Source organism: Cetorhinus maximus, chromosome 11 (assembly GCF_964194155.1).
Source record: "Cetorhinus maximus chromosome 11, sCetMax3.hap1.1, whole genome shotgun sequence".
Lineage (NCBI taxonomy): Eukaryota > Metazoa > Chordata > Chondrichthyes > Lamniformes > Cetorhinidae > Cetorhinus > Cetorhinus maximus.
This window is the reverse complement of record NC_135889.1, coordinates 121902770-121917290: the sequence shown is the minus strand read 5'-3', so window position 1 is coordinate 121917290 and position 14521 is coordinate 121902770. Positions and strand designations below refer to the sequence as shown.

Below are 14521 nucleotides of genomic sequence, written 5' to 3'. Positions count from 1 at the left end.
CATTCATCCTTCACCCCTTTCCAGCTACAGAAATGGCCAAGACTAAAATATTGTCAACTTTGCCACCATTTCACCATTCCGCACGCAATCCTTCAACACTTAATAACAGAATCACAGAAAGGTTATAGCACAGAAGGAGGCCATTCCACCCGTCTTGTCTGTGCTGGCCGTCCGATGGAGCAAATTACCTAGAGTCACTCTCCCACCTTCCTCCTGTAACCCTGCACATTCTTCCTACAAAGGCTACAGTGACATAGATGGGTTGAATGAGTGGGCAAATGGAGTATAATGTGGGCAAATGTGAAATCATTTATTTTGGCAGGAAGAATAAAAAAGAAGCTTATTCTCTAAATGGTGAGAGATTGCAGAGCTCTGAGATTCAGAGGGATCTGGGTGTCCTAGTGCATGAATCACAAAAGGTTAGTATGCAGGTACAGCAGGTAATTAGGAAAGCTAATAGAATGTTATCATTTATTGTGAAGGGACTTGATTGCAAAAGTAGTGAGGTTATGCTTCAGTTGTACAGGGCACTGGTGAGACCACATCTGGAGTGTACGGTGCTGGTCTCTTTATTTAAAGAAAGATATAAATGCATTTGAAGCAGTTCAGAGAAGGTTTACTTGATGAATACCAGGATAGGACAGGTTGTCTTATGAGGAAAGGCTGGACAGGTTAAGCTTGTATCCACTGGAGTTTAGAAGAGTAAGAGGTGACTTAATTGAAACCTTTAAGATCCTGAGGGGTCTTGACAGGGTGGATGTGCAGAGGCTGGTTCCTCTTGTGGGAGAATCTAGAACTAGGGGTCACTGTTTAAAAATAAGGGGTCGCTCATTTAAAACAGAGAGGAGGAGAATTTTTTTCTCTCAGAGGGTTGTGAGTCTTTGGAACTCTCCTCCTCAAAAGGCGGTGGAAGCAGAGTCATTGAATATTTTTAAGGCAGAGCTAGATAGATTCATGATTAACAAGGGGGGGTGAAAGGTTATCGGGGGTAGACAGGAATGTGGGGTTGAGGTTACAATCAGATCAGCCATGATCTTATTGAATGGCAGAGCAGGCTCGAGGGGCTGAGTGGCCTACTCCTGCTCCTAATTCGTATGTTCATACATTTCAGATAATAATCCAATTCCCCCTTGAATGCCTCAATCGAACCCGCCTCCACCTTAGTCTCAGGCAGAGAATTCCAGATCCTAACCACTTGTGTGAAATAAGTTTTTTCTCATGTTTCTTTTGCCAATCACTTTAAATCTGTGCGCTCTGGTTCTCAACCCTTCCACCAATGGGAATAGCTTCTCCCTATCTACTCTGTCTAGATCCCTCATGATTTTGAACACCTCTATCAACCTTGCATACAAACATACATTCAAACATACAAATTGGGAACAGGAGTAGGCCACTCGGCCCCTCAAGCCTGCTCCGCCATTCAATAAGATCATGGCTGATCTTATTGTGACCCCAACTCCACATTCCCACCTACCCCCAATAACTCTTCACCCACTTGCTTATCACAAATCTATCTAGCTCTGCCTCAAAAATAATCAAAGACTCTGCTTCCACTACCTTTTGAGGATGAGAGTTCCAAAGACTTCAAAAACCATCTCTTCTCCAAGGAAAACAGTCCCAACTTCTCCAATCTTTCTAAGTAACTGAAATTCCTCGTCCCTGGAACCATTCTTGTGAATCTTTTCTGCACCTTCTCCAACGCCTTCACATCCTTTCTGAAGTATGGTGCCCATCAAAATATGACATCAAAAACTAAAGACTAATTTATTTCCCATGAGATTTGTTATTCTGTCGCACTTTAAAAACTGATCAAAAATACCAACTTGAAATTCCTTTCCGAATTAAACATCCGGAGAGCCTCATAATGATCATTTAACACCAGTATACATGAATCTACCGAATCCAATTTGACAATTTAATTTCCCTTCTGATTATAGTTTAATTTTTTTGTCTTATTAACACACCTGTTTCATGATCTATCTCAGATGATCTGCAGGCTACTTACATGTGACTCTGGCAAATTACTTATTCCTACATTGCCCCAAATTGCTTAAGGCAGTAATCTAGACAACAACTTACTTTAAAGGTGTTATAAAAATGTAATAAATCATTCCAAGGCGTTTCACAGGGTCAATTATCAAAGATCGTTTGACACCGAGTCGGATAAGATGATATTAAGATGGGTGATCAAAAGCTTGGGCAAAGAGAGGTAGATTTTAAGGATCGTCTTAAAGGGGGAGCAACGGAGATGCAGAGAGGGTTAGGAAGGGAATTCCTGAGTTTAGGGTCCACGCACCTGAAGGCACAGCTGCCAATTGTGGAACAAGTGGCCAGAATTAGAGGAGCGCAGGTATCTTGGAAGGTTGTGGGGCTGAAGGAGGTTACAGAGATAGAGAGGATGGGGGTGGTGAGGCCTGGAGGGATTTGAAAACAAGGAAATTAATTTCATAAGTGAGTTATAGTTGGACTGGGAGTCAGTGTAGGTCAGCGAGCATGGAGGGTGATGGGTGAATAGGAGTTGGTGTGAGTCGGGATGTGGGCAGCGGAGTTTTGGATGACCTCAAGTTTATGAAAGTTGCGAGATGCAATGCCAGCCAAGAGTAAATTAGAAAACCCCGGGAGATCCCAGGAAGAGTTCGCTGGTCTTGATTAAGGAGGGTACCACAAGGCTTTGCCATTTTTTGGGATAGAAAGAGGAAAAGAATCAGCTGCAGTACCCCCTCCTGATCAGGATCCCGGGAATCCTGTTGAGCTAGCTGTTGAGCGACAGCCAGATCATGCTCAGCTTGTGATGTCCTGCTTGGTCAAGTAAGCTCCCAATGCTCACTTGTGAAGATCGGTCAAAGTATTAGAGAGGGTTAACTGGTTACCTCGATCCAGACTTCAGGAAAGCAGTGTGGAGGTGGGGGGTGGGGGGAGAGTGGGGGGAGGGCGGCGCAGGGGAGTGGGGGTGGATTGGAATGCACACTTACCCCCACATACATGTGCATTGGCCCACAAACATCTATGTGCAAGTGCTGATCATGTCACCAGCTCTAACTGTAGAGAGTGCGAATAGGGTAACATGCTTTGTGCCTGAGGCAATTGCGATCACTGCAGTAAGCTGCCACAACCATTCCTGTTTGCAGGCCGATGATGAGATCGAGAAGCCAAGTGTGGAAGAGGAAGAGGAAGAAGAAGAAGAAGAGCTGGACAAACTGTTGGGCATCGAACGACTAAGCGATCTGATCAGTGAACGCCCTCCACGGGAACCTGAGAGAACCTACAATGAAAAGGACTTTGAATGTAAGTGTGTACGCGGGTATGTGTGTGTGGGTATGAATTGTTGGTGTGTGCATATGAGAAAGTGTGAATGTGTGTGGGCGTGTTTGTGTGTGGGTGTATATGTGTCTGAGTGTGTGCACACATGAGTGTGTGTGTTTGAGTTGTTTGTGTGTGCATGTGATAGAGTGAGTGTGTTTGTGGGAGAGAGTGAGGGTGAAAGAATGTGTGAATGCATGTGACAGAGTGTGTGTGTGTGTGCGTTTGTGTGGATGTAAGTGTGAGTTTTATATGTGGGGGGGATGTGTGAGAGAATGTGTATGGGAGGGCATGAGTATGTGAGAGTTTGTATGAGAGAGTGGGTGTGAATGTAAGAGAATGTGTGTGCGTGGGGCAGAGTGTGAGGGTGATTGTGTGTATGTAGGAGGATGTGAGTATGAGAGAGTGTGTGTGAATGAGTGTGGGTGTGAATGTAAAAGAATGTGTGTTTGTGTGGCAGCGTATGAGGGTGAGTATGTGTGTGTAGGAGAATGTGAGTGTGCGAGAGTGTGTGTTTGTGAGGGAGAGTGAGAATGTGAAAGAGTGTGTGTTTGTGAATGTGTGTTCGTATGAGAGAGTGTGAGTGTGGGAGAACGTGTATGTGTGTGTGCATGTGTAGGAGAGTGAGAGTGTGCAGGAGTGTGTGCGAGTGTTTGAGTTTGTTTCTTTGTATATGCCTATCCTCCACGCCCTGGACCCTCCTCCCCCCAGAAAAAAATCTAATCATCTTCATAAGAGTGAATTGTGTGGTGGTTAGCAGACATAGTGGATGGGAGCCTGTTCCACTCAGTCAGATCTTGGCTGACCTGTATATCAGCTCCAATTTCCCACCTTTGCCATAGCCCTCAATATCCTTATCTAACAAAAATCTACCCATCTCCGCTCTGAAAGCTCCAAAGTAAAAGCCCATGGAAAATAAGGGAAAATGGTAAGTTGGATCAGTGACTGGAAGGAAAGGTATTTCTGTGCCCAGCAGGCTGTTACCAGTGGGATTCCACTGGGCTCAGTACTGGTCCCTTGCTGTACCTGGTATATATCGAGGATTTAGACATAAGTATAGGGGATATGATTAAGAAGCTTGTAGATGCTGCAAAAATCGGCTGTATGGTTGATGATGGGCTTTCACTTTTCTGACCAGGCTGCCAAATTCTAACCAGAAATCTGCTACCCTTATCCAGCCTGGCTTATGTGTCACTCCAGACCCAACAGCAATGTGGTTCACTGTTAACTGCCTTCTGAAATTTTTGTTGGAGAAGGATATCGAGGAATATGGTGAAGGTGGGAAATTGGAGCTGATATACAGATCAGCCAGGACCTGACTGAGTGGAACAGGCACCTGTCCACTATGTCTGCTAACCATCACACAATTCACTCTTATGCAGATGATTAGATTTGTTCTGGGGAGAGGAGCGTCCAGGGCGTGGAGGAGAGACACATACATACAAACAAACACGCACATGTGAATGAGGAAGAAACGGGGGGGCGGATGGTGTAGCGGCAATATCACAGGACTAGTAATCCAGAGGCCCAGTCTAATGCTCTGGGGGACATGGGTTCAAATCCCACCATGGCAACTGGTGGAATTGAAATTCAATTAATAAATCTGGAATATAAAGCTAGGCTCAGTAATGGTGACCATTAAACTATCACTGATTGTCATAAAAAGCCATCTGGTTCACTAATGTCCTTTAGGGGAGGAAATCTGCCGTCCTTACCTGGCCTGGCCTACATGTGACTCCAGACCCACAGCAACGTGGTTGACTCTTAACTGCCCCTCTGAAATGGCCTTGCAAGCCACTCAGTTCAAGGGCAATTAGGGATGGGCAGCCAATGCTGGCCTTTCCCACATCCCATGACAGAATAAAGGAAAAAAAGGCAGCTGTAAACTGCAGGATGATACCAATGGACTAGTCAGATGGGCAACAGCATGGCAAATTGAATTCAAACCGGAGAAGTGTGAGATAATGCATTTGGGGAGGACAAACAAAACAAGGGAATACACAATAAATGGTAGATAATGAGAAGTGTGGAGGAACAGAGGGACCTTGAAGTGCATGTCCTCAGATCCCTAAAGATAGTCAGACAGGTAGATGAGAAAACATACAGGATAATTTCCTTTACTAACCAAAGCATAGAATATAAGGTACGCTCGAACAGTGTGAAACACTATTTCAATTCAATTTCCCTTTGCTCTCCATACGGAAATTAATTTCGGGCGCATAGCTTGTTCACCAAAAAAACCCATACACAGATGAATGGTAACAACAAAAGAAAGAAGATTACCCTAGCACATGGATTGAACTTTAATTAAAATAGGTATTAAAAACGATTCCAATACATTGGAAGAGTCAATTACTAGGCGACATAGATTTAAGGTGAGAGGAGAAAACTTTAGAGGAGATGTGCGGGGCAAGTTTTTTACGCAGAGGGTAGTGAGTGTCTGGAATTCGCTGCCAGAGGAGGTGGTGGAAGCAGGTACGATAGTGATGTTTAAGAGGCAGCTTGACAAATACATGAATAGGATGGGAATAGAAGGATACGGACCCCGGAAGTGCAAAATGTTTTAGTTGACGGGCTTTAGTTGATCGGCACAGGCTTGGAGGGCTGAAGGGCCTGTTCCTGTGCTGTACTTTTCTTTGTTCTTTGTTCTATTAAAATAATCAGTCAGTGAGTCCTACCCTGGCTGCGTATCCTTATCCATACATCAAACTCCTGTTAAAAGTTCTTACAGAGAAGGACACAAACGAGTTCAGGAACCGATTTTTCCTGCATCTGAGGGATTGTAGCCTTTTCCCTGAGCACATCCAACAGTAAAACTGAGACAGGGGGCGTTTCTCTCGTTGTTCATGACACTCTTCACTTTCGTCACATCCTTCGAGAGCTGATATTGTCAAGAGAGACCTGCTCATCAAAACCCTTCCTTGTCTGGTTCAATAATCACGGTACCCTTAAAGAGTCTGCTTTCCTAAGACAAAGTAGCAGGAGAGACATCCACAAAGGATAGCACTCTCAACTACAGCCAGATTGTAGAATCCACTCGGAAGGATTTTAATTTTCTGAGGTAGCATTATCATGTATAGCACAGAAGGCGGCCACTCAATCCATCAAGAGCCTGGGTGCTGGCTCTTTGATAGAGCTACCCAGTTAATTTCACTCTCCTGTTCTTTCCCCAGAGCCCTGTAAGTTTTTCCCCTTCGAGATTTATCCGAGTCCCTTTTGAAAATTACTATTGATTCTTGTTTCCGCCGTCCTTTCAGACAGCGCATTCCGGATCACAGCAACTCGCTATCTTAAAAATTCCTCTCCATCTCCCCCTTACTATTTTGTCCATTATCGTAAATCTATGTAACTTTAGCTTACTGACTTTCTGCTATTAGAAACAGATTCTACTTAATGACCCTATCAAAACCATTCATAATTTTCAACGCCCGAGGGTGAAAGAAATAGAAGGAGATGCTGATAGGCAAATATGATGTAGGGAGGGAGGAAGTTTACCTGGAGCATAGACACCAGCATGGACCAGTTGGGCCAAATGGCCTGTTTCTGTGCTGTAAAATTCAATGTCATTTTGTGTACTCACCAGATCATCGACACACGTCTCACCACATTCACCACCCACTCTCAACCCGCCTGCCACACCATATGCGCTTCAGGATGAAGGTCCCTCGCCCGGAGCGTAAGAAGAAGAGAAGGAGGAAAAAGAAAAAGACTTCAGTACCTCCCTCTGAGGTGACGCCCACCATCCAGGAAGTGGACGAGGAGGAGGAAGAGACTTCGGAGGTGGAGACCCAGAACAAAGATCTGTCGGCGTACGAGGAGATGCGTGACCCACCTAAGGTTTATATGTCGAATAACAAATTCCCAGGAGTGAGTTACAGACTGGAGTCCAGTAGGGAGTTCAGGAGGTTTATATATAAAATGACAGATGCTCGGGTCTGAGTTATAGGCCAGAATCTAATCGAGAGGTTCGGGGGGTTTATATATAGAGTAACAGATACCTGGGAGTGAGTTACGGACTGGAATCTATTCGGGTTTGGGTGGTTTATATGCAGAATAATAGATACTCAGGAGTGAGTTACAGACTGGAATCTAATCAAGAGATTGGGGGGGTTTATATATAGAGTAACAGATACCCGGGAGTGAGTTACAGACTGGAATCTAATCAAGAGATTCGGGGGGTTTATATATAGAGTAACAGATACCTGGGAGTGAGTTACGGACTGGAATCTATTCGGGTTTGGGTGGTTTATATGTAGAATAATAGATACTCAGGAGTGAGTTACAGACTGGAATCTAATCAAGAGATTCGGGGGTGTTTATATATAGAATAACAGATACCTGGGAGTGAGTTACGGACTGGAATCTAATCAGGTTTGGATGGTTTATATGTAGAATAATAGATACTCAGGAGTGAGTTACAGACTGGAATCTAAACTAGGGGTTTGAGGGATTTATATATAGAATGATAGACTCCCAGGGTGAGTTACAGGTTGGAATGTAATCAAGGGGTTCGGGTGGTTTATATAGAATAACAGATACCTGGGCATGAGTTATTGGCTGGAACCTAATCAAGAGGTTCTGGTCTTTATATATAGAATAACAGATACCCTATAGTGAGTTACAGACTGGAATCTAATCGAGAGGTTCGAGGGGATTATATATAAAATGACAGAATCCCGGGAGTGAGTTACAGACTGGAATGTAATCGAGAGGTTCGGGGGGATTATATATAAAATGACAGAATCCCGGGAGTGAGTTACATACTGGAATGTAATCGAGAGGTTCGGGGGGATTATATATAAAATGACAGAATCCCGGGAGTGAGTTACAGACTGGAATCTAATCAAGACGTTTGGAGGGACCAGAGTAAAATTTTCTCCTTATTTGCTCCATCAAAAAATAATCTTGTATGCCGACATTCAATCCCCCCTTCTCCTACTTTACTCAGAGGATAAAAAACGCAGCTTCTCGAAGTCTATCATCCCTCATCCTTGTTGAATGAATGGGGACAAGAGATTGTGGGGGAGAGAGAGAGATGGCAGAGATTGGAGCAAGACGCAGGGGCAGCAGCATAGCTGTGATGATAGGGGACACATCGTCACCTGTTTGAAGTGCTTACTGACATTTCCTCTCCATCTTTTCGCAGTGCTATCTTGCTTCACCTGAATCGACCGAGTCTCTCGTGATTGAGCAGCAGATCCTAGACTCTCCCCAGCAGCCATCGGAATTTTATTCAGGAAAGGCGGAAAGGTTAGATACAGCCCCAGGGCCAAGTCAGCATGTGTATGTTACAGGAACAGGTTCACTGCCCTCAGTTTGCGCTGTTGGTGAGGTTTGGCTGTCTGCCCACCAGCCCGCTGGGGAGAGCAAATATCAGCTTCGGGCTCCTACTCCTGATCATCATCCAATCACCACTGCTCTAAAGGACAATAGGTCAGGATCAGCCTCAAATGTCCTGCTAGTGGTCACTTAGCTTGCAGGACCATGGGGAAGTGGTTGGTAGCAGTAGGACTAATTGGATAGCTCAAAGAGCCGGCACAATCAGGATGGGCTGAATGGCCTCCTCCTGTATCATTCCCTGATTCTATGACACTGTCATCAGGGGTCATCCTGGGAACCGTCTCTCCCATTAGAATCATAGAATGGTCACAGCACAGAAAGAGGCCATTCAGCTCGTCATAACTGTGTTAGCTCTCTGCAAAAGCAACTCACCTAGTCCTGCTTCCCTGCCTTTTCCCTACAGCCCTACAAATATTTTTTTTTTCAGATAATTATCCAATTCCCTTTTGAAAGCCATGATTGATTGATTCAGCCTCCAGCACACTCTCAGGCAGTGCATTTCAGATCCCAAACCACTGACTGCGTAAAAATGTTTCCCTCACCTCGCCTCTGATTCCTTTGCCAATCACCTTAAATCAGTGTTCTCTCGTCCTCCGTCCTTCTGCCAAAATATCTGGCCCAGAGACAGGATGACACAGGCAGTCTCCATTCCTCATTGATCCCTGATATAAGATACCTGCATTGTCATAGTGTTTCTACTCCACCAGGCTGACTCCTGAAGTAAAGCTGTTTTTAATCTTTATTTTTTTCCCCCTTCCACAGCTTTCCAAAACCTTCCCTGGACTCCCCAGACTCCTTCGTGAGAAGCCCTGACAAACGGAGGCCCCTGCACCGGATCGCCAGTGGCCAGAGAGCACGTTACGATCTGCGGGAGCGAATCTGCATCGGGAGCATGACTGCGCTAGGAGCCGCCGTGTATCAGAAAGTGCCAACAGACGATGCAGAGGCACAAATGCTGGCCAGCGCTGACCTGGACTACATGAAAAGTAAGGAACAGTCAGTACTGGGATATATGGGGATTAACGTGCAGGGATAGCACACAGAGATAACATGCAAGGATAATGTTCAGTGAGAGCACAGCAGTAACAAACGTATAGCATTGACACACAAGAATGACACTTAGTGAAAATACACAGTGATCACACAGAGGGGGAAAAGACAAGGATAATGTACAATGATAATGTGGGCAAGCAATTGACCAGACATAAAGTGGACTTCCCTCTCCCTGTCTACATGAGGTTGGTCTATAAAAGGATGCATGTTGGTGGTGCTGTGCAACAGAATCAGGAACATTTTAATATGTATCCTAGAATAGGTTAAAACTGGAAATATGCTATTCAGAAATACGGAGAACTTTATCCAAAATCTTCTTGGTTATCCTTCCTGAATGGATTCCACTTACAACTTTATCTGGCACAGTTAAAAGGAGAACTCTGAAGTGTAATAAGAGAGGTGCGGGGTTTAGGGAGTGATTCCAGAGCTTAAGTCCTAGTCAGCTGAAGGCAGGACCGGAAGCGGCGGAGTGATTGAAATCTGGGATGTGTGAGAGGCCAGAATTCGGTGAGCGCAAAAATACTAATAGGTATCTGAGCCCTACAACTCTCTGTCTCTTCCAATTTCTACCTCTTGGGCATCCCCAATTTTAATCGCTCCATCATTGGCAGCAGTGCCTTCAGCTGCCTGAGTCCCAAGCTCTGGAATTCCCTCCCTAAACCTCTCCGCCTCTCAGTCCTTCAAGATACTCTTTGAAACTGACCTCTATGACCAAGCTGATGGCCACTTACCATAATATCTCTGTATCTAGCTCAGTGTCAAATGCCTTGGCATGTTTTACCACTAAAGGTGTTATGTAAATGCAAGTTGTTGTTGTGGGGGCCTGTTGTGCACTGGATGTTCAAAATGACGGAGTAGATACAATTTGAGTTCCTACGCTGCTTCTTGTGACTTGAGAGTTGCCTCGGAGTAACTTAAAGAGCAGGGGGAGGCGATGGTGTAGTGGTATTGTTGCTGGACTAGTAATCCAGAGACCCAGGGTAATGCTTTGGGGACCTGGGTTCAAATCCATGGCAGATGGTAGAATTTGAATTCAATAAAAATCTGGAACTAAAAGTCTAATGACGACCATGAAACCATTGTTGATTGTTGTAAAAACCCTGTGGTTCACTAATGTCGTTTAGGGAAGGAAATCTGCTGTCCTTACCTGGTCTGGCCTACATGTGACTCCAGACCCACAGCAATGTGATTGACTCTTAACTGCCCTCTGAAATGGCCTAGCAAGCCACTCAATTGTATCAAAAAAGGAATTAACCAGAAGGACCACCCGGCAGTGACCTAGGAATCGACAACGGCAAACTCAGCCCTGTCGACCCTGCAAAGTCCTCCTCACTAACATCTGGGGGGTTAGTGCCAAAATTGAGAGAGCTGTCTCACAGACTAGTCGAGTAACAGCCTGACATAGTCATCCTCACGGAATCATACCTTACAGATAATGCCCCAGACACCACCATCACCAGCAGAGGTGGAGGCCCAGTGGTATACAGTTGGAAGGGAGTTGCCCAGGGAGTCCTCAACATGGACTCAGGACCCCATGAAGTCTCATGGCATTAGGTCAAACGTGGGCAAGGAAACCTCCTGCTGATTACCATGTACCACCCTCCCTCAGCTCATGAATCTGTGCTCCTCCATGTTGAACACCACTTGGAGGAAGCACTGAGGGTGGCAAAGGTGCAGAATGTACTCTGGGTGGGGGACTTCAATGTCCATCCCAAGAGTGGCTCAATTGCTGAGTCCTAAAGAACATAGCTGCTGGACTGGGTCCGCGGCAAGTGGTGCGGGAACCAACAAGAGGGAAAAACATACTTGACCTCATCCTCACCAACCTGCCTGCTGCAGATGCATCTGTCCACGACAGTATCGGTAGGAGTGACCACCGCACAGTCATTGTGGAGACAAAGTCCTGCCTTCACATTGAGGATACCCTCCATTGTGTTGTGTGCCACTATTACTGTGCTAAGTGGGATAGATTTCAAACAGATCTAGCTATTCAAGACTGGGCATGCATGAGGCGCTGTGGGCCATCAGCAGCAGCAGTATTGTACTCAAACACAATCTGTAACCTCATGGCCCGGCATATCCCCCATTCTACCATTACCATCAAGCCAGGGAATCAACCCTGATTCAGTGAAGAGTGCATGAGGGCATGCCAGGAGCAGCACCAGGCATACCTAAAAATGAGGTGTCAACCTGGTGAAGCTACAACACAGGACTACTTGCTTGACAAACAGCATAATCAGCAAGTGATAGACAGAGCTAAGTGATCCCACAACCTACTAAGCTCTGCAGCCCTGTCACATGCAGACGTAAGTGGTGGTGGACAATTAATTAACTCACTGGAGGAGGAGGCTCCACAAATATCCCCATCCTCAATGATGGAGGAGCCCAGCACATCAGTGCAAAAGATAAGGCTGAAGCATTCGCAATAATCTTCAGCCAGAAGTGCCGAGTGGATGATCCATCTCAGCCTCCTCCGGAGGCCCCCAGCATCACAGATGCCAGTCTTCAGCCAATTCAATTCACTCCATGTCATATCAAGAAAGGGCTGAAGGCACTGGATACTACAAAGGCTATGGGCCCTGACAACATTCTGGCAATAGCACTGAAGATTTATGTTCCAGAACTTACCGCGCCCTTAGCCAAGTTGTTCCAGTACAGCTACAACACTGGCTATTCCTAATGGCCGGGAATAGCCATTTCCCGGCTATGTGGGAAATTGCCCAGGTATGTCTCGTACACAAAAAGCAAGACAAATCCAACCCGGCCAATTACTGCCCCATCAGTCTACTCTGCATCATCAGTAAAGTAATGGAAGGGGTCCTCAACAGTGCTATCAAGCGGCATTTCCTTAGCAATAACCTACTTACTGATGCTCAGTTTGGGTTCCGCCAGGGCCACTCAGCTCCTGACCTCATTACGGTCTTGGTTCAAACATGGACAAAAGGGCTGAACTCCTGAGGTGAGGTGAGTGTGACTGCCCTTGACATCAAGGCCGCATTTGACCGAGTGTGGCATCAAGGAGCCCTAGCAAAATTGGTGTCAATGGGAGTCAGGGGGAAAACTCTCTGCTGGTTGGAGCCATACCTAGCACAGGAGAAGATAGTTGTGGTTGTTGGAGGCCAATCATCTCAGCTCCAGGACATCACTGCAGGAATTACTCAGGGTAGTGTCCTCGGCCTAACCATCTTTAGCAGCTTCATCAATGACCTCCCTTGCATCATAAGGTCAGAAGTGGGGATGGTCACTGATGTTTGCACAATATTCAGCACCATTCGTGACTCCTCAAATATTGAAGCAGCCCATGTCCAAATGCAGCAAGACCTGGACAATATCCAGGCTTGGGCTGACAAGTGGCAAGTAACATTCATGACACACAAGTGCCAGGCAATGACCACCTCCAACAAGAGAGAATCTAACCATCACCCCTTGACATTCTATGGCATTACCATCACTGAATCCCCCACTATCAACATCCTGGGGATTACCATTGCCGAAAACTGAACTTGACTAGCCATATAAATACTGTGGCTACAAGAGCAGGTCAGAGGCTAGGAATCGTGTGACGAGTAACTCACCTCCTGACTCCCCAAAGCCTGTCCATCATCTAAAAGGCACATGTCAGGAGTATGATGGAATACTCCCCACTTGCCTGGAATAGTGCAGCTCCCACTACACTCAAGATGGTTGACACCATCCAGGACAAAGCAGCCCGTTTGATTGGCACCACATCCACAAGCATTCACTCCCTCCACCACCAACGCACAGTAGCAGCAATGTGTACCATCTACAAGGAATTCACCAAGGCTCCTCAGACAACACCTTCCAAACACATGACCACTACCATCTAAAAGGACAAGAGCAGCAGATAGATGGGAACACCACCACCTGGAAGTTCCTCTCCAAGACACTCATCATCCTGACTTGGAAATATATTGCCGCTCCTTCACTGTCGCTGGGTCAACATCCTGGAACTCCCTCCCTAACAGCACTGTGGGTGTACCTACACCACATGGACTGCAGCGGTTCAAGAAGGCAGCTCACCCCCACCTTCTCAAGGGATGGGCAATAAATGCTGGCCCAGCCTGCGAAGCCCACATCCCGTGAATGAATATCAAAAAAGGAAGTTAAGTCTGAGTATCAAGAAAAAGGGGAAAGGGAAGCAATAGATGATGGGGAGGGGAGTATGAAAGCAAAGTCAAGAGAAAGAGAAGTTCTAGGAGGCATTTGAAATCAGGATGTGGAGCGTGGTTATCATGGGGAGGTGGGGAAAGGGAGGGTTAAAGATTGACAGAGAGATGCAGAGACTCTGGTGGAGCCGGTGACGAAAGGGTTATCAGTTGAAACTGCCAAATTGCTCTTCCTCGATCAAGAGACAGAATATTGGATTGAAGCCTGACGTCATGGAAATGGCCTGAAAGCCTCGAGGACAAATATGTCCAAAACAGTTGTTTTATCAGAGAGGATTCGCCCCTCGTACCCACGTCAGCTTGTTCAATGATGTTACTACCAGGTTCCATTTCACCATTCGCGAGCCGGCTGTGAGTCACCGAGGACCAGCTAAGCACTGTTGAACTTGTACCTTGGTGCATTGTTACTTCCATGATTGATGCCTGTACTGAGCCCCCATCCTGTTTGAAGACGATGGACACAGAGGAGGCTGGCGAGGACAGGAACGCAGGCACCAGTGCCTTTGAACTCATCGGGAATGAAGACTTTGAAGAATTCGCCCTTGATTTCGATGAATGTGACCTTTGGGAGTCCATTAACAACTGTCTTCATAACAACGAGGAGAAACCTTGTAAGTAGCAAGACTGAAGGTGGTTGTTCT

The 14521-nt window shown here is 45.9% G+C and overlaps 1 protein-coding gene across 1 annotated transcript in view; it reads left to right on the top strand.

Moving 5' to 3' along the window:
• LOC144686877 (anion exchange protein 3-like) overlaps nucleotides 1–14521 on the top strand; it is a 192730-nt gene that overhangs the window by 36363 nt on the left and 141846 nt on the right. Inside the window, exons 3-6 of the mRNA XM_078552685.1 lie at nucleotides 3129–3285; nucleotides 6884–7137; nucleotides 8447–8550; nucleotides 9403–9626. Coding sequence (XP_078408811.1) covers nucleotides 3129–3285; nucleotides 6884–7137; nucleotides 8447–8550; nucleotides 9403–9626 — 739 coding nt within the window. The remainder of the gene's footprint in view (nucleotides 1–3128; nucleotides 3286–6883; nucleotides 7138–8446; nucleotides 8551–9402; nucleotides 9627–14521) is intronic.